The sequence below is a fragment of the Eptesicus fuscus genome, chromosome 6 (genome assembly GCF_027574615.1).
Source record: "Eptesicus fuscus isolate TK198812 chromosome 6, DD_ASM_mEF_20220401, whole genome shotgun sequence".
NCBI lineage: Eukaryota > Metazoa > Chordata > Mammalia > Chiroptera > Vespertilionidae > Eptesicus > Eptesicus fuscus.
In genome coordinates this window covers 107,659,938-107,684,472 of record NC_072478.1, presented here as the reverse complement: position 1 = coordinate 107,684,472, position 24,535 = coordinate 107,659,938, and the positions used below count along the sequence as shown (strand labels likewise).

Genomic DNA, 24,535 nt, shown 5'->3' with positions numbered 1-24,535 from the left:
GGTCCTCACCACCCTCGAGACCCTTCCTTTAAGCAGGGGAACCGGGCACGGGCGGGGCCAAGGCCAAAGCCCTGGTCTAACCGGCGCAGGCTGGTCGCTCCCTTAGCCCAAGAGGAGGGGCGCCACCCACTCACAGCTCACAGCCTCGCCCGACTTTTATAAATACGTTTAATGAGTTCTCACGTTCGTTTCTTGGCGAAAACCTGGGAATGTGGGCCGTTTGTAAACAACTCCAGTTGGCTGAGGCAGTCCCTGATTCGGGGGGGCCGTAAAGTGCTTCCCTCACCGGCTGACGCGCGAGGGGGGGGGGGCTGGCTGCAGACCCGCCCTCAGCGTCAGCGAGTCCCGCACGCCTCGAGCGCTGCGTCTTGGGCCGATGGCGCCGAGTGTCTGGTTACTGCTGGGTGAGCTGGGTGCGGGGAGAGGCCCGGGCCAGGCTGAGCCAGGACAGCCCAGCGTGGCGGCCCCTCTGCAGCCGCGGTCCTCGGAGCCTTCCCTCCGGTCAGTCCCACACGCCATGAAGAAGTGAGGCTACATCAGACGGGAGACCCCGAGTCAGGCAGGTGCCCTGGAAGGCGGGCTCCCCACGATCCTGTGATGCAGCCAGAGCCTCCTCCAGCGCCTGCCCCGCGGGGTCCTGTCTGCTCCTGTTCACAGACACACAGCACGAAGCACCACTCCCACCCCAGAGCTGCCGGACACCATCCCTGGGCCCTGGGGGAGAGTGGGGGGGCACCATCCCTGGGCCCTGGGGGAGGGCGGGGGGCACCATCCCTGGGCCCTGGGAGAGGGTGGGGGGCACCATCCCTGGGCCCTGGGGGAGGGCGGGGGGCACCATCCCTGAGCCGTGGGGGAGGGCGGGGGGGGCACCATCCCTGGGCCCTGGGGGAGGGCGGGGGGCACCATCCCTGGGCCCTGGGGGAGGGCGGGGGGCACCATCCCTGGGCCCTGGGGGAGGGCGGGGGGGCACCATCCCTGGGCCCTGGGAGAGAGTGGGGGGGCACCATCCCTGGGCCCTGGGGGAGGGCGGGGGGACAAAGGCAGGAGAGGCTGGGAGGAGGGTTCTAGTCCCCAAAGCAGTGAGGTGGTTTGAAGGGTCAACCACAGCAACAGACCCCTGGTCCACCGCCTCCACCACAACAGCACCCGCCTCCCGCCTCGCTCCTCCACCCCAAGCACCAAAAAAGGGGCACCGACCCCCAAAAAGGACAGAGCAGCTCCCGGCACTGAGCAGACAGCACCGGCCTTTCACCCCGACCCCAGCACAGCAGTCAGTGGCGTGGGCGTGGGCACGCGCTTGTGCAGGGGGGACCAGGACACTGCCCTGCAGGCCAGCCCCAGACCAGGCCCCGCGCTGGGGCTTGTCCAGCGACCCCGGTGCCACCTCCTTTCTGGCTCCGGCTGCAGCTCAAACGCTCTCACGCGCCACCCGCCCAGGCTGCCGGCTGACCACAGGGCGTGCGGGCTGCAGGACCGGGCCTGCCCTCTGTGGGGTACCACCTCCCCCCGCTCAGCTAATGCAGCCCACCATCCCAGTCCCTGCACACGGGGTCCCAGCACACACCCAGGCACCACCTGCTGGGAGGACATCCTGGCCGCCCTGCCCTCTGGTGTCGGGAGAAAACCACTCCAGGGCATCTTAACGCTTCCCACCCCCAGACCGACAGGCCCAGTGCCGGGCCGGGACACATGCGCGTGACCCCCCAGCAAGCAGACCCCTCGTGCCTCGGCTTCAGCGGACGCTCAGACCTGGGGTCTGTCCCGGCCCTGCTCCCACGAGGGGAGGTGGGAGCCACGGCCGCCATCGGGACGGAATTAAACAGAACACACCGTTTGGACAGAGGTTTTAGTGGGGGCGCCGGGTCCTCTCGGCACTAGTGAGGAGACAGGCCGTCCCGCGGGGACCGAGGCGGGGTCAGGGCGCTGGCGGGTCCCACGAACAGGCAGTGCAGCTTGGGCTTCAGGTCGTTCCACACCTTACTCATCTGCGGGGGGGGCACGGGGTCAGCCGGCACCGCCCAGCGCCCAGCTCTTCACAGGGGTCGGGGGAGGGGACATGCCACCACTGGGCGTCACCTGCCCCAGGGCTGCCCGCCCCACTCCCTGCGCCGCCCCTTCCCCCACAGACAAAGCCCACGTGAGGGGTGGCCCGAAACCAGAGGTGCCGGATGGCCAGTCCCTGTCCCCCGCACACAGGACTGAGGGCACAAGTCTGCTGGTCACGGGGTTTTAGGAAACACCGTGTCCTCTCCGGCGCTCTCTCAGCCGACACGGGCACAGCCTCCTCCAGGGACCACCAAGCGGATGAGACGTGGTAGGAAGAGGGTCTGGGCCTGCCCACCGAGCCCTGCAGCACCCAGGCGGAGGCAGGGACGCGAGTCCAGCTGCGCCCAGCACGGCCGCAGGCCCAGCCCCGAGTGCCCGCCGCTGTAGCTCATGCCCTCGTTCGGGTAGGAACTCCGCACCACAGGAGGTATTGGCCCACCATGGCCGTGAGCACTCCGTGGTGGGACGGGGATCAGGGTCAGGGTCTCAGCAATCCCGAGCCTCAGACCCCATACCGAGCCAAGGAGCTGGGGGTGGCCTGGCAGATGCACCCGCTTAGGAGGAGGCTGTGCCCCCAGGGCTAACAAGGGGCATGGAAGGACCCAGGACAGAAGCAGGGCTGTGGACTGCACAGGGCCAGCTCCTCAGGGTTTCCCCAGCCCTGGCCAGGCAGGGACCCGGGCCGCCGAGAGGAGGGGCGCCGCAGGCAGACGGAGCGAAGGCTGGTGGCTCTAGGTCATTGGGACCAGCAGGTGTGGCCGCAGCCTCCACGCCCCAGGGCACCGCGTCTCCCACCGGCTCAGGGGCCCCACCTGGGGATGGCCAAGCGCTGGGATGGCCCACTCGGGTGCCCCTCCTCACCCTCACGCCCGCCTCAGTCTGGGACCTGCACTTATGGCTCCTGGAGTCCCCCAGGAGGTAGGACTGTTCCTCCTCGCCCTTCCCCCGGAGTCAGCACGGCCTCACCAGCACCCGCTGCCCACGAGGCCGGAGATGTGCCCCCGTCTAAGGCCCCGGCTCTCCCACGAACGTTCCTAAGAAACTGCAGGGTCAGCGGGCCGAGCCGGGCGGCGCGGGAGCCCACCTCCTTGTGGCCCTGGATCTGGGAGCTGACAAAGGCCCCGAGGATGTGGGAGGTGAGGGGCAGGTAGGCGTGGACCAGCTGCGTCTCCTGGTGCAGGCAGAACAGCGAGAAGTGGTTCCGCAGCTCCATCGTCTGGATGGCGTTCTCCTGCTGCAGACAAAGAGCCGCCTCGCTCCGGCCCCGCGGGGGGTCCGCCAGCGCTGCCTCCCGGGCCGCCCCGCCCAGCCAGGCGTCAGAGGTGCCAGAGCCACCACGGAGGCCCCAAGTGTGGCTCTGGGTCCAGCAGAGGAGGTCCAGGCCTCTCCTCCCGCCTCCCCCCCCCCCCGATTCCTGTGCAGAGCACCTCCACGATGCCCCCCAGGACCGGAACCCCCCCCACGATGCCCCCCCACGCCCCCGCACCCGAGCACCTCCATGATGCGCGACTCCAGCTGCTCCACGGACTCGGGCTCGTGGCTGTGCACGGCGGCACTCATCTGCCGCTTCATGAGGCTGTACTTGTGCAGGGCCCGCTGGTGCTTGTGCAGCACGCCCTTCTCGTGCCGCTCACACAGGTCCTGGGGGGAGCGAGAGCTGGAGCCCACCCACAGGAGGACCCCACGGGGAGGACGGAGGGCGTGCGGGCTCGGACCGTCACTGCTGTGACCGTCCTGTGTGAGGGCTTCCCGGAATCACTCTTCCTCCTGCCAACAGCTCACGCACCCACTCACTCACGCTCTGAAGGTGCTGGTGGCACACAGCAGCTCAGGTGGGCCCGGGGGGGCCACAAACCACACCCCGTGAAACACCGCGTGGCCAGCGCAGGGGTGGGCGTCTGGGCCGGACCGGCATGCTGCCCGTCCGCCGGCAGCAGGGAGGTGCACGGGGCTCTCCCGGGGCCCTGCCCGCCTCCCCGCAGAAGTCTGGGGGAACCAGCCTCACAGGCACCGGGCTGAGCGCCCAAGGCCACCTGCCACCCGCCCTCTCGGAGGAGGAGCCCTTTCTGGAACATTCCCACAGCACTGGCCAGCTCCGAGCTCAGCACAAAGGGCTCTCCGTCACGGTAAGACATTCCGTCAGGAAGCCACACAGGCAGAACCGCCGCGCGGGGCTGAGGCCGGCACCCCGGGCGCTCCACCCCCGACAGGCGAGCTCCCCTGCGCAGGGCAGCCCTCGCCTGCTCACAGAGCCGGCCATCCCCGCAAGGCACACGTGCACTCACACACATGCACTCACACACACACAGATGTGAACATGCACGCATTCATACACACACATACACACACAAACACACTCTCACGGAGACATATACACAGACATACACACAAAATGCACGCACTCACACACATTCAAACACAGACATATACATGCATACACAGAGACATACACACAAACATGCATGCACTCACACACACATTCAAACACAGACATATACATGCATACACAGAGACATACACACAAACACACATGCACTCATACACACATGCACACTCACGCAGAGACACAAACACATACACATGCACGCACTCACACAGACACACACACATGAACACAGGCACACAGACACATACACACGTGAACACAGACATGCACACGCTCACGCAGAGACGTACACACGTGTCCACGCGCAAACACGCATGCAGGCGCAGCCGAGCCTCACCTTGTAGGCCTGGAGCAGGTCCAGGAAGAGGTTCAGCTTCTCCACCACGGCGTCCTCCTCCTGTTTGCCCTGGGGACCAGGCTGCTTAGCCGGCGCCGAGCACAGGGCCCGGGCCCTGCCCCGAGCACGTGTCCGCAGGCCCGCAGGCCCTTCCCCGGGCCCAGCCAGTGCCCCACGGCAGTCCCAGCACCAGGCAGAGGAGCCACGGAGCCAGCAGTTCAAGGAGAACAGGGGGTCTCACCCCCCCCGCCCACATGTGCTCACCGTCCAGCACTGTGTGTCCCTCCCGCGCTCCAAAGCCCACGTCGCCCACGCACACCAGGAGAGCCGGCCCCGCGACGCCCTCCCAGCAGCTCCCCCAGGAGTTAGCCAGCCCTCCCCCCTCCCCGTTAGACAAGCCCCTCCCCCAGGTGTTAGCCAGCCCTCCCCCCTCCCCGTTAGACAAGCCCCTCCCCCAGGTGTTAGGAGCAGCTCCCCCAGGTGGAACACGCTCGGGGGAAACAGGGTTCCTACTCCAACACCGAGAGCTCGTGTGGCCGACAGTGGAAAGTCACCCCACAACCCACAGGGGGCGCAGCCAGGAGGCCGACAAGAAGAAGTGAGGAGGGCAAGTCCAATGGGGACACGAGCAGTGGCCTGGGAGCCTGGGGCTCCTGCCAGGCTGGGCACCAACTTGGGGGCCCGGAGTCCCTCGGGTCCCACGCATTCCTGGGCTCAGGGCTCAGGGGTTCCAGGCCCCTGCAGCCCACCCCACAGCCACGTGCTCATCAGTGACCCCAGACCCCGGCACCCTCCTGACCGGGAGGAGCCGGAATGGAGCAGGGCACTCGGGGCTCCCACCAACCGTGTCACCTGCCAACGCCCCAGCTGCACACGACCCCACACCCCGCCCCTGCGCGTCCCCAAAGGCACACACCCTGCACACAAGCACCCACGGAGCGTCCCCTCTCGGCTGGGCGGTTCCCAGGCCCCCAGCGGCCTGGGAGAATAACCGGGACCCATCCGCAGGGTTGGGACCACCAGCCCAGACATCTCCACGCTCAGCCGAGTCGGAGCAAGCCCTGATGGGCGGTGGTCTCACTTCCACGTGGAAACCACCAAGGTCAGCGAGACTGCGGGAAACGACACCCTCCCAACGTCACTTCAAAGCAGAGCCTGGAGCCGGAGGGCCCACTCCGCGCTCCACGTCAGGGCGCCCTCCGCCCGCTCCAGGCGGGAACAGCCCCAAGGCCGAATCAGAAAAGACGCTAAAAATGACCCAGAGAGGGACTTCCATCCTGCACCGGGGCTCCAGGGGGACCCCAAGCCCACGCCGAGGCCCCCTGGGAGGAGGGGCGCTCTGGGGCGGGCGGGCGGCGCCATCCCTCACCTGCTGCGCAGCCTTGTCTGCGAGCACAGCGAACTCCACGGACAGGCCTTTCAGCGCCTGCTTCAGGGACCCCCACGTGCTGCTGCTCAGCGCGGCCCAGGAGGGGAGCGGGGTCGTGTCGGACCCCAAAGCACTGAAGGAAGACGCGACAGGAGACACTCAGGGCTCGGAGCTGCCGGCCGTCCAAGCTGACACCGGCCTCCGCCCAACTCCGCCCATCACGGCACGGGGGTCCCCGCACGTCTCCGACCGGGACCCTGGCTGCTCAGGGCCACGGGGACGCCTGGGGGCTGCGGGAAAGGAGGGTCTCAGCCCAGAACTGCTCTCCCGCGGCCTCTGCGGGCGCAGGGCGGCCTGGGAGCCAGCTCCTCTGTGGAGGAGGGCGGAGTCCGGGGAAGGCCGCTCCTGGGGGGGGACAGCCACAGCCGCCATGTCCTTCCCAAAGTCAAACCAATCTGAGGTCTAATCCTGACGGCAGGGAGATGGCCTACGAGGTGCCGGCACGCGCCGTGGTGGGAACCCACGTTTCTGCCTGAATTCTCACCTCTCCTCTGGGTATGAGCCCCAGGTGCCCCCCCCCCCGCCCCCCGCTTCAGGAGCGACAGGTCAGAACAGGGTGATGATGGGGAGGCCTAAGCCCCGCCGCCCCACCCCCCCCCCCCGCCCCCCCGGGCCCCGCGGAGCCTCCGGGCCGCCTGCCTCAGCTCCTTCCCGAAGATGAGGAGGTCGGCGGCGTTGTCGATGGCCCTGGCCGCCATGCGCTCGGCCCGGTCGCGGAGCTTGTAGAAGCTGTTGTAGATGCTCCGGATCAGCTCCCGGCTGACGGCGAACTGGGTCTGGATGTCGGCGGGGAGGAAGTCCTGGCGGGAGGGGAGGAGAGCTGTGACCACGAATCCCCACACGTGTACGCCTTTCAGCCACGGAGACCCAGAGGACACGGCTCCCAAATCCAGGTCGCACAGAGAGCGGCCCGGGGCCTGCACCCCAGCGTGTGTAAGGGAAACAAACATCGCCGCACACATGGCACACACAGCACACACAACACACACAGTACACATGGCACACACAGCACACACAACACACACAGTACACATGGCACACACAGCACACGTCACACACAGCACACGGCACACACAGTACACATGGTGCACATAGCACACACAACACACACAGTACACATGGCACACACAGCACACGGCACCCGGCATACACAGTACACATGGTGCACACGGCACACACAGTACACATGGCACACACAGCACACGGCACACACAGCACACATGGTGCACACAGCACACACAGCACACGGCACACACAACACACACAGTACACACGGCACACACGGCACACACGGCTGAACGACGGGCGAGGCTACGACTCCAGAGTCCCTGAAACTGATCAAACCACAGGTCCTGCAGAAACCCTCGAGGACCACCTTCGAAGGGGACGGGCCGTCCAGGGGGCAGGCTCTGCAGCCGCGATCCCGGCCTGGACGCTGACTCACACTGGCTGCGTCACGCTCACAAAGCAGGGGCTCAGGGCGAAGCGGAGGTCTAGGCGCGTCCACACGGAGAAGCAGCGTAAGCAGGAAAAGCTTCCAACCGCCGCCTCCGTCCGCCCGTGCCGGGAAAGCCCGGGCGAGCTACAGTTAACGTGAGCCAAGGCGACCACCAGCCCCCGGAACCCGGGAGGCTGGCCACCGAGCACGTGTCCGAGTCAGGACGAGCTCGGGACCCAGGATGCGAGCCCGGCGTCCGGCCGCACGGCTCAGACGTCGGACCTCCGAGGTGGCCCCTGGCCTGGCCCCTCCCTGCGCCGTGCGTGCGGCCCGGCCACGAAGTGGGCGCAATGCGAGGCATGGGCGCGTCTGTGTCCCCTGCACGCCGTCCATGTGGGGGACGCCTGGTCACGGGGAGGCCGACCCCGCCGGACGAGTACCTTGGCCCGCGTCGCCAGCTTACAGTTCAGGAACTCGTCTCCCACACACTGCGCCGACTCCTTTAACTTGCTCTGCACGTCCTGGGAAGGAGAGGGAAACCGCTGACCTCCGGCACCCACGGCCGTCGGAGCCCGATCCGTCCACGCAGGGCTCAGCCCGCCCACGTCCGCCTGGACGTGAGGACGTGAGAACACGCACCCTCCCGCCGCCTCCTGGTCCGCGCTCCCGTTGCTCTCCAGCTCAGGGCTGCTCCCAGCACTGCAGACCCCGCTCCAGGGCGGGCCCTCCACCCACACCCGGGATGACCTCACCGGGGACAGCATTAGGAGGGAAGCTGCCCCGGCTTCTGACTGAACGCGTCCACCGCCGCCCGCCGGGTCCGACGGCGCGGCGCCACGCGTGACCTTCCTTTAAAGTGCCCACAGCCGGCCGGCGCGGCTCCGTGGTGAGCGTCGACCCATGAGCCAGCAGGGCCCAGGCCCAGGCTGCGGGCTCCATCCCCAGGAGGGGGCGTGCAGGAGGCAGCCGGTCCATGATTCTCTCATCACTGATGTTTCCATCTCTCTCTCCCTCTCCCTCCCTCTCTGCAATCAATAAAAGTATTTTTAAAACATAAACACTTCACACCGGAGTCTCCACTGCATCCGTGAGCCTCCAACGCCCGCCCCTGCACCAGCTGCAGGTCCCACATGCACAGGGAACCCCGCTCCCCGCAGGCACCCCAAACCCCGCCAAGTCAAGATGGAGGAGCCTTCAACACCCCCCAGCCCGCGGCCCTATCTCGGGGCACAGGGCAAGGGGCAGCGGACGCACGGCTGAGGGCGGGTACTCACGGGGCCACCGAAGGACAGGAACAGCCTGAGGACCTCGTCCTCCGCGAAGGGGGGGTGCCGGGCCACCAGGTTGATGAAGCGCTTCAGCGCCCTCCTCCGCGCTTCGATGAACTCCCTGTCGGCTGCAGGCAGAGCACGGTCACACACGGGGCCCCGCGCCCTCCCGAGCACACCACGCGGCGGCCCAGGGCGGGGCACACCCCACGGAGGCTGCGGGAGGAGGAGCAGAGCCCCCTCAGCCCCCCACAAACACGGGGTGGGGGCGGGGCGGGGCGGCCGAGGGAGACCGGGAGCCTGTCCTTCCGGTCCCGTGTCTGCGGCACACGGCAGACGTCCGCCACCTCCTAAGGGAAGCCGTGCCACACGCACAGAGCCACCAGCTTTCCCGTTCACGGCACTCGTCGCCACCCTGGAGTGGCACCGACGGACAGGTCTCATCGGGCTGACGTTTCCCTTCAGAAAGAAAAGCCGCCCGTGGAACCCTAGTGCAGAGGCCGCTGTCACACACGCGGAACCAGAACCGCGCAACTGGGCTGTGCCTGCCGCTCCCAGGCTCGAAACTCCCACCTGCTCGCCGCCTCTGGCGCGAGGGTCTCAGCGAGCATCCCCTCCATCCTCCCCGGGACCGGCTGCCGCCCCGCCTCCGCCCCGAGGCCCTGTGAGCCATTGTCCTGCGGGCTCCCGCGGGCAGTCAGAAAGCCCCTGCTCTAGACTCTGGGACAGTCGGCGGCCGGGGCCGGGGGACAAGTGGGAAGGAACAGTGTTGGTCTGAGAACGCTGGAAACTGTATCCAATCTCAACCTCGTTCCCCATTCGAGGACGTCGTTACTGGACAATCTCCGCGCGTCGGCCTTGGGCAGGCGCCCTCTCCAGTGTATTCCGAGTCGGGGACCGGCCGTGGGACCGAGGGTCACCAAGACAGGACAGGAGGCAGCCGCCCGTCCCTGCACCCGCCCCGGGAGAAACGGGCCACGCGGAAGGGCAGGGGCCTGGCCCTCACCTGGCCCCGGGAAAGGGCAGATGCAGCCATGAAGACGGGCCTTTCTCATCTCCTCTCAGACGCGGGTCGGATTAGCGGCCCCTGCGTGCTCCCCGCTCTGAGAATCCACCCACTCACGGCCGCGCGGCCGCTGAGGCCGCTGCTTCTCGGGAGCAGGCAGAGCAGGCAGCTCGGGGCCTCCCGCAGGAGCTCCCGCACGTGCCAGCCGCGGCCAGGAAGCAGCTCGGGGTCCGCTCCTTCCCCCCGCAGAGGCCAAGGGTCCAGGTGCCGTCCCACTCGCCTGCCCGGCCCGGGCGCTGAGGCCCGTGAACGGATTACTGAGGGGCAAGTACTGTGCCAGGGAAGACGGCCCAGAGCGGAGGGCGGACCCAGCACCTGAGGCAGCCCCCTCCTGACACCCCCTCCCCGCCAGGCCCAGCTGTACCTCCCAGCATCCTCTTGGGCGGCAGGGCAGGCACCATGCGGTAGGGGAACTTCTGCAGCAGCAGCGCGTGGAAGACCACGAAGTCGTTGTACCGTCTGTACACGGAGGCCCGGAAGCGCTGCAAGGCCAGGTCCGCCTCAGCCGTGGCACCAGCAGGTCCACCTCCCAGCAGGACCCGCGGAGTGACACCTCCTCCCTCAGGTGCCCACCCACCCCCGGCCTCCCCTGAAGGCAGACCCCACTCCCTTGTCTGGTAACGCAGCCCCTACGCTGCAGTCCGATGTCACTGAACTACATCATCGGGATCCGAGAGACCAGACTCCTGAGAGGGGTCTTCGTCCCGAAACGGGGCGTGGGAGAACAGCGCGTTCTGTGTGTTTTAATCCTCACCCGAGGATATTTTTCTGTTGATTTTCAGAGAGAGTGGAAGGGAAAGGGAGAGACGCAGAGAAACACCGATGTGAGAGACACATCGATCGGTTGCCTCCTGCACGCCCCAGGCCAGGGCCCGGAGCCTGCAACCGAAGTACGTGCCCTTGACCGGAATCGAACCCAGGTCCCTTCAGTCCGCAGGCCGACGCTGTACCCACTGAGCCCCACCGGCCAGGGCGAATAGTGCATTCGTTAGTTCACTAGGGGGTGTCCTCAACACACATCTGCAAATAACGCCAAGGCGGCAGCTCCGCCCCCAGCGTCAGAGCAGACACGGAACGTGGACTGAAATGGGGCGCACAGCGGGCTGTGGACCGGTGGGCCCAGAGCTGGGAGGCTGCCGGCTGCAGGACAGTGTCCTCGTCACCAAGGAAGCCCGGCCTGGGTCCGTGTAATCAGAGCTCGCACGAGAAAGGTGCGTGCACAGCTGTGTCTAAAGCTCAACATGCACCCTGGCTGGTGTGGCTCAGTGGATAGAGCGTCGGCGTGCAGACTGAAGGGTCCCAGGTTCGATTCCAGTCGAGGGCACATGCCCAGGTTGTGGGCTCGATCCCCAATAGAGGGCGTGCAGGAGGCAGCCGATCAATGATTCTCTCTCACTGATGTTTCTCTCTCTCTCCCTTCCTCTCGGAAATTAGTAAAAAAATAAAGTTCAGCCGAAACCGGTATGGCTCAGTGGATAGAGCGTCGGCCCGTGGACTGAAAGGTCCCAGGTTCGATTCCGGTCAAGGGCATGTACCTTGGTTGCGGGCACATCCCCAGTAGGGAGTGTGCAGGAGGCAGCTGATCGATGTTTCTCTCTCATCGATGTTTCTAGCTCTCTATCCCTCTCTCTTCCTCTCTCTGTAAAAAAATCAATAAAATATATATTTTTAAAAAATAAATAAATAAATAAAAATAAAGTTCAACATGCTACACTGATCGCTGATAACATTACTCAGCAGAAAAACCGGTCTGAGGCGCTACACACAGAGTGATTCCGAGTCTGTGACGCTCTGGAAAAGGCAAAACTGAGGACAGGGATGGTCAGTGGTTGCCAGGGGTCACGGGGACGAGGAGAGGGGTGAACAGGCGGAGCCCCGGACACCAGGGCAGTGAAACTGCCTGCAGGACACGGCACTGTCATGGGGCACGTCAGACGCATTTGCCCAGACCCACAGCCCGTCAGCCCCAAGGGCCGTGGGCTGCAGCAGGGAGACGGTGAGGGGCAGTGCTGCTCTGAGGCTAGCAAGAGCACCACGCGGGCGGGACGTCCCGAGGAGGCCGCGCACGGGGTCAGCCATGGAGAGCGCCGTACCTGCTGCCTCACTTTGCTGTGACCTAAAACCTCCCCAACCAGAACGTCTATAAAAAGCATTGGGTACATAAATGGGAAAAAAACAAGAATGTGGGGGTGTCCACTCTACTTTGGGATCCTGCCGAAGAGACTGCTAGGAAGCAGCGCAGGGATGCAGGGGGGCTAGGCCACAACCAGAGAGCGGGCCTGCCCTGGCCGGCGGCTCACTGGTCAGAGCACCGGCCCCTGCACGGAAGAGTCGCAAATTCAATGCCCAGTCACGGGCGTGTACCTGGGTGGCAATCCACTCCCCGCCCCTGGCCCAGGTGGGTGTGGGAGGCAACCAGTCAGTGTCTCCTCACATCAATGTCTCTCTCTCTCTCTCTCTCTCTCTTCCCCTCCCTTCCTCTCTCTCTGAAAAGCAATGGAGAGAGTATCCTCAGGTGAGGATTAACCAAAACAAAAAAGGACGCAGGGACTCGCCCCGGCAAGGCCCACGGGCAGCCTGGCTCCCTGCCACCCCCCGGGCCGCCCGCCCCGCGGGTACCTGGCTGGACACCTCGTACTCCACATGCTTGAGGAAGAGGCCCTTCTTCTCGGGGATGAGCTCCACCTGCACGGAGTCGCGGGCCAGCAGCTCCTGCAGCGTGTGCGAGAGCAGCAGCGGGTTGCCCGGCGGCACCTGCATTCGCCTGGGGTCCGGGTCCCTGCGCTCGCTGGCCGGGGGCGGGGGCAGGCCTGCAGGAGAGAAGGCGACGCCAGGTAGGACCGGCCACTCAGAAAGGGGGGCTCCCGCCGCTCTCGGTCCCCCACCGGCAGGGAGCCCAGCACAGACACCCGCAAACCCCACGCCCACCTGGGTCACACCCATTCATCCACGCGCGCGTGGCACTCAGGGCCAGGCCCTGCTCCGAGGGCCCACCTGCACGCAAACCAGCAAATACACCCACGTTCCAGGACCCCCCGTCTCGTTTCAACGCGGGGACGGAGAGGGAAGTGAGCGGGGCGGGCTGTGTGCGGAGGCCCATTTCTCCAGAGGAGACAGGCGGAGACAAGAGCTGGCCGCGTGGCGTCTGCGTGTCCGTTTCTACAACACGCACCACCTTGCGCTGTGAAACAGTCATTCACGTGTCAAACCCCGCGCGTGCGTGGGGCTCGGTCCCCGATCCTGCAAATCAGAGAACGAAGCCCAACGTCCGCTCCTCGCAGAGCAGGCCGCACGCCCCTCGCCAGCGGCGGGCAGCTCACACCCGGCCCACGCACGCCGGGTCGTCAGGGCAGGCAGCTCGGATTCCGTAGAGTCCGAGAGAGAAGAGGCCTCTCAATAGAGGACCAAGTCCAGGGACCCCCCGGAAGCACAGCGGAGAGGAGGGTCCTTCTCCCAATTCCCACGGAGCGGCCGTACCGCCTCCTGGGCTGACTTCTCGCAGCCACAGCCGGCGCGCAGAGCCGGTGCCGCCTCACTTCCACCCGTGGAGCCGCTCGGCGTGGGAGGCAAAACGCAGCGCCTTTCACCACCGCGAGCTTAAGAAAGCGGAGAAGCCAGGCCGCGCCGTTCCTGGGGAGCCCGGCGCCGCGGAAACCACGGACACTCAGCGGCGAGCGCCGAAGCCTGAGCGCCCAGGGCAGCACCTGGGCAGCGTCCGCCCGGGACTGAGAAGCCACGGGGACGTGGCCCTTCCAGCTGCACGTCCTCCCCCTCTCCACTCCTGTGCTGCGGCCTTCCACCAAGCACCCCACGAAGCAGCAGAGGAGCACGTGTGCAACTTGTGAAAACGTGTGTGCACGAGGAGTGTGTGCATGTGTGTGAGCATGTGTATGAGGGGTGTGCGTATATGTGTGTATGAGAGTGTGATGAGTGTATGTGTTTGTGAATGCATGTGTATATAAGCATGCATGTCTGTGTGTAGAAGTGTGCGTGCATGGTGTGCACGTGTGTGGTGTAGGTCTATGTGTACATGTATGCATGTGTGTGCACGAGTGTAGGGTATCTATGAGCCTGTATGTCTTGCGTGTGCATGTGTGTGTACATGTGTGTGCATGAGTGTGCACAGTCCTGCTCCGCCAGGGCGGCCATCCACAGATGTAATGGTGCACAGGGCTGTCAGGAACAGGGCTGCCGTCAGGTGCACAGGGCTGCCGGCCCGCTCACACTCATCGGACCCTCCGGCAGTCCCCGTCAGGTCTGCACCGCATGGTCCAGCTCCAGGGCCCGTCGGCAGTGACATCTGGGACCTGCTCATCAGAGTCCAAAGGGCCAGGAAACACGCAGGTTTGCCCAGTGAGCCGTGCCGTCACGCATGCCCTCACTTCATCTACGCCAAAGCCACTCACTCAGCAAATGCTGACAGGGCAGAGGTCACAGGCGGGGGTGGGGGAGGGCTCTCTGCCCAGCGGGCACAGGCCGGCCACTCACAGGCAGCCCTGCCCAAGTGGGGGGCGGCACTGCGCACTGGGGTCCCCTAACGCTGATGGGCAGGCACTCCCTGGGCACTCCCCGCTGGCAGAGCCCCTCTGTGTGATGAGGGGTCACTGGGCGCCACAGGCCGCAGTGAGGAAGGTCCTGCCCCGTCCAGAGGCCGGAGACGTGTCTCTGAAAACAAACGTGTCTCCCCTCTCTTTTATTTTTTTTAATTGATTTCAGAGAGGAAGGGAGAGGGAGAGGGAGAGAGAAACATCAATGATGAGAGAATCATTGACCGGCTGCCTCCTGCACGCCCCCTGCTGGGGACCGAGCCAGCAACCCAGGCGCGTGCCCTGACCGGGAATCGAACCCTGACCTCCTGGTTCATAGGTCGACGCTCAGCCACTGAGCCACACCGGCCGGGCAGGAATCCAAGTTCCTAACGAGTTCCCAGGTGAGGCTGCTGGTCCAGGGGCACAGCTGAGTCGCTGCCACAGGGCGAGCGGAGGGAAGGGACTCAATGCCCAATCTACCGGAGCGGGCGCTGGGAACGCGGGGCGCTGGGAACGCGGGGCGCTGGGGACGCGGGGCGCTGGGGACGCGGGGCGCTGGGAACGCGGGGCGCTGGGAACGCGGGGCGCTGGGAACGCGGGGCGCTGGGGACGCGGGGCGCTGGGGACGCCGGGCGCTGGGAACGCGGGGCGCTGGGAACGCCGGGCACTCGGTAACGCCGGGCGCTGGGAACGCTGGGCGCTGGCACTCACTCCAGGTGGGAATGAGGTGGCACGTCGGACGCAGCGCTCCCCAACAACACGCGGGGCAGCCCTGTCCTTCAGCGTGAATGAAGGTTCCCTCCAGGCTCACGAGGCCGCTTCCTCCTCGGGTTAGGACGTCTCCAAGGACTGTTGTTCTGAGCTGACATGACACACTGTTCTCAGGAAGTGGAAGCAGAAGTTTCCTCGTCCTTATCGCAGCTCCGCCTCAGAATCGAGGGCTCAGCAGCTCAGAAGGGGGGAGGGGAGGATCGCGGACACCCCGGCGCCGCACGGCGGGAAGTACAGCGGGAAGCAGGCGGCTGTCCCTGAGAAATCCCCGCCAGTCCCTGCAGGACCCTGAACTCCGGGCTCAGTTAAACAGACTTCTCTCGGCCTCGCCTGGCCGCTGACTTCCTTTCCTTGTAGGAACTCATGGTGTGTGACGCTACCGGTTCCTGGGACTCGGGCCGCCATCTGTGTCCGCCGCGGGCCTGGGGCCGTCACATGTGCTTCCAACACCCAGCGTGTCCGCACGACCACGTTTCTCTTCCCACTTTTCCCGCAACAGCAAGCCCTCCCGCGAGCCGCTCGGACGGGCAGAGCCAACGTGTTGCTTCCGTGGACCCTGCTTCCAATGCACGTCCAAGTCCAGTTCATCCAGAAACGAGAAAGGAAACGTCTCCGTCGCCCACGCGGTGTGTCTTACCCGGAAACACGGCACGACTAAGCCACCGCTCACGGCCCCTCCCCGCCTTCCCCGGGGTCGGCTGAGAACTTCAGCCCCGACACAGGCACACGGCACCGCGCTCTCCCACGGGCTCCGTCGGTCACCGGGAGAACTGAGCGCAGCGCCAAACACCGCGGACACCCACCGGAGCCCGTGCCGACGAAGCGCCTTGGCGTCCGGAACCTTCCGGGTGCTTTAGCCAACGCTCTCTAACCCAGGGCGGGGCCTTCCTTCTGCCGGGGCCGTTCGGGTGTTTGTAACGTCACTCGCTTCATACCCTTCACTTCGTGTGAACGCATGCTGCTGAGAAAGAGCTCCTAGACTGAAGGAATCTCAAGTCTCGCCTGCAGGTGCCCTGGCAGGGCCGGACCCAAGGATTTCTCGGGCCTCACACAGCCCGCGGGCCGGACGTTCCCCACCCCCACCCCGCGCCCCCGCCCCCCGCCAACCCTACAGCACTCCAAGCAGCTACCGTGATCCATTTCACAGACATGAAGCCCGAGTTCCACTGGTCAGAGACGGTGGATCGGTCGTCCTGGGACCTGGGACACGTGTGACCACACACATACACACACGCACACTCATGCACACTCGCGAGCACACTCATGCACACTTACACACTCACGCACACAAGCACTCACACACGTACACTCATGCACACTCACACACACACACACACACACACACACACAACATTTTCAGGTTGAGAGTGGCTGTTCCTCCCTGAGGGAGAGGCAAGGGCCCAGACCACAAAGGGGAAAAATCACTGGTTTGTTGCTTCAGACGTCAGGAAACTAAGTCAAAGCCGACTCCGTCACCTGCCAGGGGATCTCTGACCCACCTGGAGCGCAAGGAGCCGGCAGTGGGCCTTGAGCACGGCTCCCCCGGCGTCTCCCTGCATTGTTACCTGGGGAGGCAGTGCCTTCCTGCGAAGCTTAGGGGAGACTCCTTTAGCTAATTTGGGGATCTTGGAATAACTTACACTGTAGGAGTTCAAAGTTCAAAACAAAAAAATTCCTTGTCTCTAAGTTCAACCGTTTTTGGGTTTTGTTCTTTCTTAAACCCTCATCCGGGGTCTGGCTGGTGCAGTCTGAAAGTGGCTCGGGTTTTCTAGAATCTTCTGACATGAAAGGGGAAATATTCCAAACCCCCTGACGGGACCGTGTGGATCCCAGGCAGAGCTCATGCGGACCCTGGGCGCCCAACCACATCCGGGCCCTGCCCGAGCCCCAGGCACCCCACAGAGCCCCTTCACCACCATTCGCTGACCACGCAGGGATCCCCGGACCGGAGCGGGGACAGGACCCTGCCTCCAGCCGCCCGCCGAGTTCACACCCCGAGTGCAGTTCACCAACCGGAAAGCCTCGCCGGGGAGCTGGCGTGGGCAGACTGGGAACCGGGCAAACGTTCCAGTAAGACCCCTAGTCGCCAGCGTTTCCCGCCACGGCTCCTGCGCTGACCTGGAGCCTCGTCCTCGTTCTCGGTGCAAAGAAGGCTCCCTTGCCCGGCCGGCGTGGCTCAGTGGTTGGAGTCGACCCATGAACCAGGAGGTGGCTGGTTTGATTCCCGGTCAGGGCACATGCCGGGTTTCGGGCGCCATCCCCAGTGTGGGAGGCAGCCAATCGATGTTTCTCTCTCTCTCTATCCTCCTCCCTTCCTCTCTCTAAAAAAAAAAAAAAAATCGAAAAAACACATTTAAAAAGAAAAGAGAGAAGGCTCGCCTCTCCTCCGAGTGCCAGAGCTGCAGACTCCCTGCAGGAAACCTGAGGCCTGCCCTGCACCGACGAGCAACGGGCTGCGCGGACTCAGCGGCGGCCTCACCCGGACACCAGCGCGGGAGTCCCAGCTCCCGCCGCCCTGCGCACTGAACCCAAACTCTGCCTCAATGGTTCCTCCGCAAACCGCCTCCTGCAGCCGCAAACCGCCTCCTGCAGCCGCACAGGGTCACGTGACTCTCCTGCCCCGCGTCACTGTTCACACGCACTCCCTTCCCGAAAAGAACGGCGCCTCCCAGGGCCCTCGGGGGTCTGTGTCGGGGCGCCCGCCGTCTGTCAGGGAAGCCGCCGGGAGGGGGGCAGTCCGCCGGGAGGGGGCCAGCGGGTGCCTGAGGGAGGCAGCCCCCGTGGACTGGCCCGGAGCTAACATCGACCCCGTCCTGACTGCAGCCGCCGCCGGGCTGGGCCCCAGCTCCACCTTTACCAGCTGTGTGACCCCGGGCAAGGGACGGGCCTGCTGCTTGCCTCGGTTTCCCCATCTGTAATGTAAGGGTGACGGGACGGCTCCAGCCACACGTACCACACAGGTGTCTGGAAGGCGTGGCTGCCACCGTTCCCTGCAAAGCTCGCCCCCCACGGGCTCTCCTACCGAGACGGCCGCCCATCACACAGTCCACCCCGGAGAAGCGTGTCCACGCCCCATGACACAGCTCAACTTTAACTCCCGCAGGACTTCCCGAGACTCCGTTCACCGGACCCCAGGAGGCAGAGGGCGGTGCACACACCGTCACACACGGACCCTCCTCGATTCCCGCGAGCTGAGACAGCGGCGCTCCGCCCTCGTGCACGGCACCAGCAGAGTGGCCAGTTCGGGGACAGCCGACCACCGCAGCCGGCGCTGCAATTTCTCAGGAGTCGGGGTGCAATGATGTCCCACGGTAAGTGCTCGGTCATGAGCCACCTGACCCTCCACCACAGCACAGGCCTCTGCTTCGCGCGGCAGGTGAGGTTCCCAGACACCCCTCCTGCTGCACCAGGTGCCAGGGCCCCGGAAGCCGCTGGACGCACCGGCGCCCGGGCCGGGCCAACACGCCCAGACAGACCTCGGGCGGAGCGGGCCCTCCTGCTGACTAGCGGCAGGACTCTGCCGGGAGGGATGTCGAGACGATACACCCTCTTCCACTCTAATCGCCCCTCCAACGCTAACTGGACAGTGGAAACAGGGAGCCCAAACTCCCTACAAAACTATTCTCCTGCCCTAACCTGTTTGGCTCAGTGGATAGAGCGTCGGCCTGCGGACTGAAAGTCCTGGGTTCGATTCCAATCAAGGGCATGTACCTTGGTTGTGGGCACATCCCTAGTAGGAGGTGTGCAGGAGGCAGCTGATCGATCGATGTTTCTAACTCTCTATCCCTCTCCCTTCCTCTCTGTAAAAATTCAATAAAATATATTTAATAAAAAAAAAAAAAAAACTATTCTCGTGCCCAGCTGGCGGGGCTCAGTGGTTGAGCATCAACCCATGAACCAGGAGGTCACGGTTCGATTCCCGTCAGGGCACATGGCGGACTGTGGGCTTGGTCCCCACTGTGGGGCGTGCAGGGGGCAGCCGATCAGTGATCCTCTCTCATCACTGATGTGTCTCTCTCTCTTCCTCCCTTCCATCCGAGATCAATAAGGCCCTGTTTTTACACATAGCTGGGCCAGGCTGTGTTGTTGGCAAGTCCTCTCAATGTGCCAGGACCTCGGTTCCCCCATCAGCGTCTGCTGTGAAATAGACAGCATGGATCTTAGCCCGGAGGTGTCCACACAGAACGCCTGCCCCGAGTCTGGCTGGGATGTCTTACTAATTCATGCAAAGGCCCCAACACTACGGCGCCTCAGAGCGGGGCGGGAGCACCACACGCCTGGGGTCGCCCCACCTGCGCTCCGAGCCTTTCACCACGGGTGACACAGCAGGTCCCGCCCCCGGCCACCCGGCGAGCGCGTGGCCAGCAGCTCCTCGGGGAGGCGTTTCTCGGGAAGGGAGATGCACACCAAACAGAATTCCCCCGCCGCGCACATCTCCCTCTTGCTAACCACAAACTCTGCCAAAATCTGTTCTGCACAATCGTGCCTCCGCTACTTCCTCTTTCTCCGAATGGACACGTTTTACCTTGCAAATCGTGTGTGTGTGTGTGTGTGAGTGTGTGTGTGTGTGTGTGTGAGAGAGTGAGAGAGAGAGAGTGACAGAGAGAGAGAGAGAGTGACAGAGAGAGAGAGACAGAGTGAGAGAGAGAGAGTGACAGAGAGAGAGAGAGAGTGACAGAGAGAGACAGCATGTACAGATCACCGACACAGACTTAAAAAACATTCACAGAACCACCGCACCAAAACGCGACCCCATCCTAAAGCAGGCTGCGACAAGCTCGCAGTCCTCCTCAAACACTGCGCCCTTTCTGCGCAGCAGATACGCTCGGCCCCGGGACTGGGAGAGCCATCAGCTCCGCCCGGAGGAGCCGGCGTGGGAGCGTGTGGGAGGCGGGGAGGAGACCGCCGAGCCGAGTTCATCACAGGCCAGTGCGACGTCTTCAGTGCAGCTCAGTGGTTTCAACAAATGTGTGCAGGCAGGAGCGGCGAGGGCGGCGGCGCGGAGGGCAGGGAATCGCCCGGGCGGGCGGCTGTGGGCGGCCAGGGTGCCCGTCAGAGCTCTGACCTTACCCCACAGACCACCAGGAGGCAGCCCGAGGTTCTGCAAAGACAAATGGCTCCAGGGAGCTTCCTCGGTGGAATGAATGGAATGCCGCGGGATGCGCTGCTCGAGTGGGGAGGGAAGCCATGCGCCGGTTCTGAAGACCCGGCTCGCCGAGCAGGGTTGCGGAGAGCAGAGACAGATGCGCGGTGCGGCCCGTGCAAGTTTCTGTCGCGTGTGGTGCGATCGGACAGGACAGCGTGCGCACATCGCATCCGCCCTCTGCCATTCTTGTTCTACGTCGCAGTCGCCGAGTTCATCGCTTCAAAGAGGCCCCGGGGAAGCACGCATCCCGCCCGGCCGGGGACAGAACGTTCTGCTCCACCGGCTACTTCGATCGTTATAACTTCAATAAAAACCCACAAAGGGCTCCTGTCCAAACACAGAGAGAACTGCCCTATAAGTCACTAAGGAAAAGGCTGTCCCCAGGCAAAGGACACGAACAGTCAGTCCAGGACCATCCAAGGTGAAATTATTACAAGAAACTAAACTTCAAGGGGCTAATTAATAGTCAAGGAAATGCCAATCAAAACAAAAATGAAACCCCTTCTTCACTTTTCTAAGTCTGAAGGAAGTTTAGAAAACAGGATGCCGTGTTGATGAGCTTAGGAGAAAGGATGCGTTTAATCCGTTCCCATTACTGTATTGCTGTATACACCGGTCACTGCCACCCAGCGGGTGATGGGTCAGTATCCACGAAAACGAAGAGTGTGCAGCCCGGCCGGTGGGGCTCGGTGGTTGAGCGTTGACCTATGAACCAGGAGGTCATGGTTCGATTCCTGGGCAGGGCACATGCCCGGGTTGAGGCTCGATCCCCAGTGAGGGGCCTGTAGGAGGCAGCTGATCAATGATTCTCTCTCATCACTGATGTTTCTCTCTCTCTCTCTCCCTTCCTCTCTGAAATCAAAGTGTGCAAACTCTACAACCCTGCAATCCACTCTTAGAGCGTCTAAAGAGTTGGCAGGATAATGGACCCCAAGGCGTCCACGGGCTCACCCCCAGAACCTGGGGCTCTGTTAGGTTACATAGTGAAGGGCCCAGTGGAACCCCAGGGCCCAGTCACATGGAACAGGGGGCACGACAGGGAGCACCAGAGTGACACATGAGGACGCTGTGGCCACAGCCACAGGAGAAAGGGCGCCGTCCACAGGCCATGCAGAGGCCTCTGGGAGCTGCCGACGGCCAGGAAACGGATCGCCCCGGGCCTCCCGGCGGAACGCAGCGGGGCCGCACCTGCGGTTTAGCCCAGGAAAACCTGCTCTCAACTATCGACCACCAGACCTGTGAGGTGACGCACGTGTGCGGCTTGATCGGCTGAAGGTGTGGTAACTTGTTACCGAAGCTGCAGGAAACTAATACCCGCCCCTGGGGAACTCGGGCGGGCGAGGAGGCGTGTGCTGAGTCCACAGCACAGACATAAAAAACACACAAACGGGCCTGAAAGGGGCCACCCCACACGGAGAGGGGACTGCAGTGGGGGCGGGACTTTAACTTGGATAATGGTCTTCCTTTCAAAGAAAATGTGTTTGTCCATGCATCTCACACTTAAATGCTAAATTCTTAGGGAGTTACATTCACAAGTTAAACGTCCAAGAATCACAGGGTAAGAAGTGCTGAAAACCACAGGGAACACAGTAATTTTTTTTTTCTGACAATCCCCACGGCACCTCAGAGATGTGGACCTCACGGTCCCACCATTCATGCTGAGGATGGTGCTGGCCCTGCGGACACCCCACCAGAGAAGGGGAATCGGCTGTGAATCCGTAAACCACGGCTCCCACGTCTTCAGCAGTGAACACCAACCTCTTCCCCAGGGCGAGACACACGTCACCCCTGGACCCCGGTCACGCTCAAAGGCCCGGGTTCTCACACTCCAGCCACCCGACCTCGACCCCCACCCGACACGCCCCTTAACCGTGCCCACGCGGGCACTTGCCTCTGGGTTTGGTTTTCCGAGGGTGAGAAAGGTTTGCCCACCACTGCCCCGGCCTCACAGGACGGGCAGAGGTTTGGGATGGAAGGAAATGACAGGCCACGTCCGCGGTCCGCGGCCCCCCTCTGAGACCCTCCCTGCTGCGGGAAAGGCTCTGGGAGTTGGGAAAGCTGCCCTGTCCCCACCAGGAGCCGCCCAATGAAGCCACCGGCCTCAAGGCGGGCCAGCTGCCCGGGAAGCCCCAGGAAGTCCCAGGGGACGGTCCGGCGGTAAATGACACCCCAACGGCAGCCCTGGGTGAGCCCTGCATGAAGCCCCCAGCGCAGTCCCTACCCCCTCAAGGAGGACACCCCTGGGCGCCACCACACTCAGGGCCTCTGGACTGCCTTACCATGAGGGCCAAGGGCATCCCCACCCCATCACCCACTTCCGAGCGTGACCCGGCCAAGGGGTCCAGTCTGGGCTCAATGGTGTGACGTCATGAACACAATGTTCTAACCAGCGGAGCCATCACATGCTCCCCGCCCCCCCGCAGAGCTCCGAGTGGAGGAGAAAGACAGCGGGGCGGGGGAGAGGGGACTGCTGTCCAGACTCTGACTCACCCAGGGTCTTCCTGTCACTTGGGCGGGCCCAGGGCAACGCCCCCCTCAGCACCGGGCAGCTTCGGCCTGCCTTTCCCCCTCATGAGTACACTGGAGCCTCCAGAACGCAGGGACCCCTCGTCAGGCTCCCCAGGCGGAGTCCCCCAACTTTGTGCCCCTCTGACAAGAAGGAACAGCAAGTCACACCAACACCCACCTACAGGTGTCCCCCGTTGGGGGGGCACTCCGCAGGGGCAGCCTGGGGAAGCCAAGCCGCCTGCATGCTTGCAGGGCTCACGCCCACCATTCAGGAGGGCACTGAGGGGCGAACGTGACGGTTCACACTGGAGGGCGGTTCACACAGGAGGGCGGTTCACACAGGAGGGCGCACAAGCCCTGCGCCACCAGTTACTGCCGAGGCCCCGCGGGTCCGGGCGCTGAGCCCACGCGGCCGGGCAGGCGGCACCGCGGACAGCGTGGGGCGGGCAGACCGCTGCCCCAGGGTCGGGACAGCCCCGGGAAGACGCGGGCAGGAGTGCGCGGCGAGGTGCAAACCTGGACAGGTGCTCGGGTCCCAGGACCCGCGGCCACAGACCGAGAGCCCGGAGCCACGCGCGCCCCTGGGAGTGGGCGAACCGACCCGGCGGGGCGGCCGGGAGGTAAGGGAGCCGAGGGCCGCGGGGTCCCCGGGGTCGCGGGCCCAGGTGCGCCGCCAGCCCGCCCGGCCGACCGCCTCACCTGCCGCCGGTAGATCTGCCTCTTCGTCCGCCTCCACCTCCGCCGCTGCCGGGACTGCCGCCGCGGGCAGCGGGTCCATCGCACCGCCAGTCATGTGAGCGTGCGCCACGTGACTTCCTCCACGCCGCCCGCCGCGCCCGGCCCGGCCTCGCCCCGCCCACTCCCGGCTCGCCCCGCCCACTCCTCACCAGCTCCCGGCCTGGCCCCGCCCACTCCCGCCGGCTCTCAGGCTGGCCCCGCCCATGCCACGCTTTCGCCACGCCCACTCCCGCCTCGGCCCGCCAACTCCGGGACTGGCCCCGCCCACGCCCCGCCCACGCCTGGGCCCCTCGGCCCCGCCCCGGCCACGCGGCCTGGGCCGGACCGCCGGCGCTCACGGCCCGCGCTCCCGCCTCCGGCGTGCTTCGCTCCTCCCCGCGGGCTCGCCGCGGGGCTGCTTCCCGCCTGCCCTCACCCAGCCACCCACCCACCCACCCACTCATCACTCGCTCAGCCCCTTGCCAGCTCCCTCGCCATTTCCTTAGTCGCCTACCCACGCGCGCACCTGTCACGCACTCGCTCGCTCATCCACCCACGCGCACTCCGTCCTGCCGGCTCATTCACCCTCATCCATTCATGCGCTCACCCACTCATTCATGCGCTCACCTTCCGCCCCCCGCTCACTCCAGTCTCCGGGCTGCCGCCTAGAGGTCTGGCCACCCGAGCTGGTGCTCCGACCACAGAGATGCACCAGGTGCCTTCCGGGTGTTGAGGACGGACAGAGGGACCGGGCACCGGAATGGAAGAGGTGCTCCGGCTGTTCCCTAACGGGGCTGCGGGATCACCGCAGATGAGGGTCCCGCCCTGAGGGTGAGGGAGCCCTGATGGGGTGGAGCCTGAGCTGGTCCTGGAGGGGGGGGTGGAGGAAGGAGG

General features: G+C 64.7%; 1 protein-coding gene across 2 annotated transcripts; it reads right to left on the bottom strand.

Moving 5' to 3' along the window:
• Nucleotides 1-155: 155 nt before the first annotated feature.
• On the bottom strand, nucleotides 156-23,723 carry SNX8 (sorting nexin 8). 2 transcript variants are annotated; one of them, XM_008156015.3, is made up of 12 exons: nucleotides 23,624-23,723; nucleotides 12,590-12,780; nucleotides 10,335-10,452; nucleotides 8,911-9,032; nucleotides 8,077-8,157; nucleotides 6,838-6,998; nucleotides 6,139-6,271; nucleotides 4,770-4,838; nucleotides 3,541-3,687; nucleotides 3,131-3,280; nucleotides 1,831-1,985; nucleotides 156-531 (listed from the first exon to the last, which is right to left on the bottom strand). In XM_008156015.3, exons 1-11 carry the CDS (start codon nucleotides 23,715-23,717, stop codon nucleotides 1,875-1,877), a joined length of 1,377 nt encoding a protein of 458 aa, XP_008154237.1. In that variant the 5' UTR covers nucleotides 23,718-23,723; the 3' UTR covers nucleotides 156-531; nucleotides 1,831-1,874. The 2 variants fall into 2 exon arrangements, with proteins under 2 accessions (XP_008154237.1, XP_027987718.1); XM_028131917.2 differs by having other exon boundaries at nucleotides 3,131-3,277.
• Nucleotides 23,724-24,535: the final 812 nt, after the last annotated feature.

Excerpts from the sequence above, each read along its gene's own strand:
- SNX8 (XM_008156015.3), bottom strand. The coding sequence starts at position 23,717 with ATGACTGGCGGTGCGATGGACCCGCTGCCCGCGGCGGCAGTCCCGGCA. Across the intron at positions 12,781-23,623 it reads GGCAGATCTACCGGCGGCAG|GCCTGCCCCCGCCCCCGGCC; the intron begins GTGAGGCGGTCG and ends TCTCTCCTGCAG. Across the intron at positions 8,158-8,910 it reads TCCTGTCCTTCGGTGGCCCC|GACGTGCAGAGCAAGTTAAA; the intron begins GTGAGTACCCGC and ends TCTCCTTCCCAG.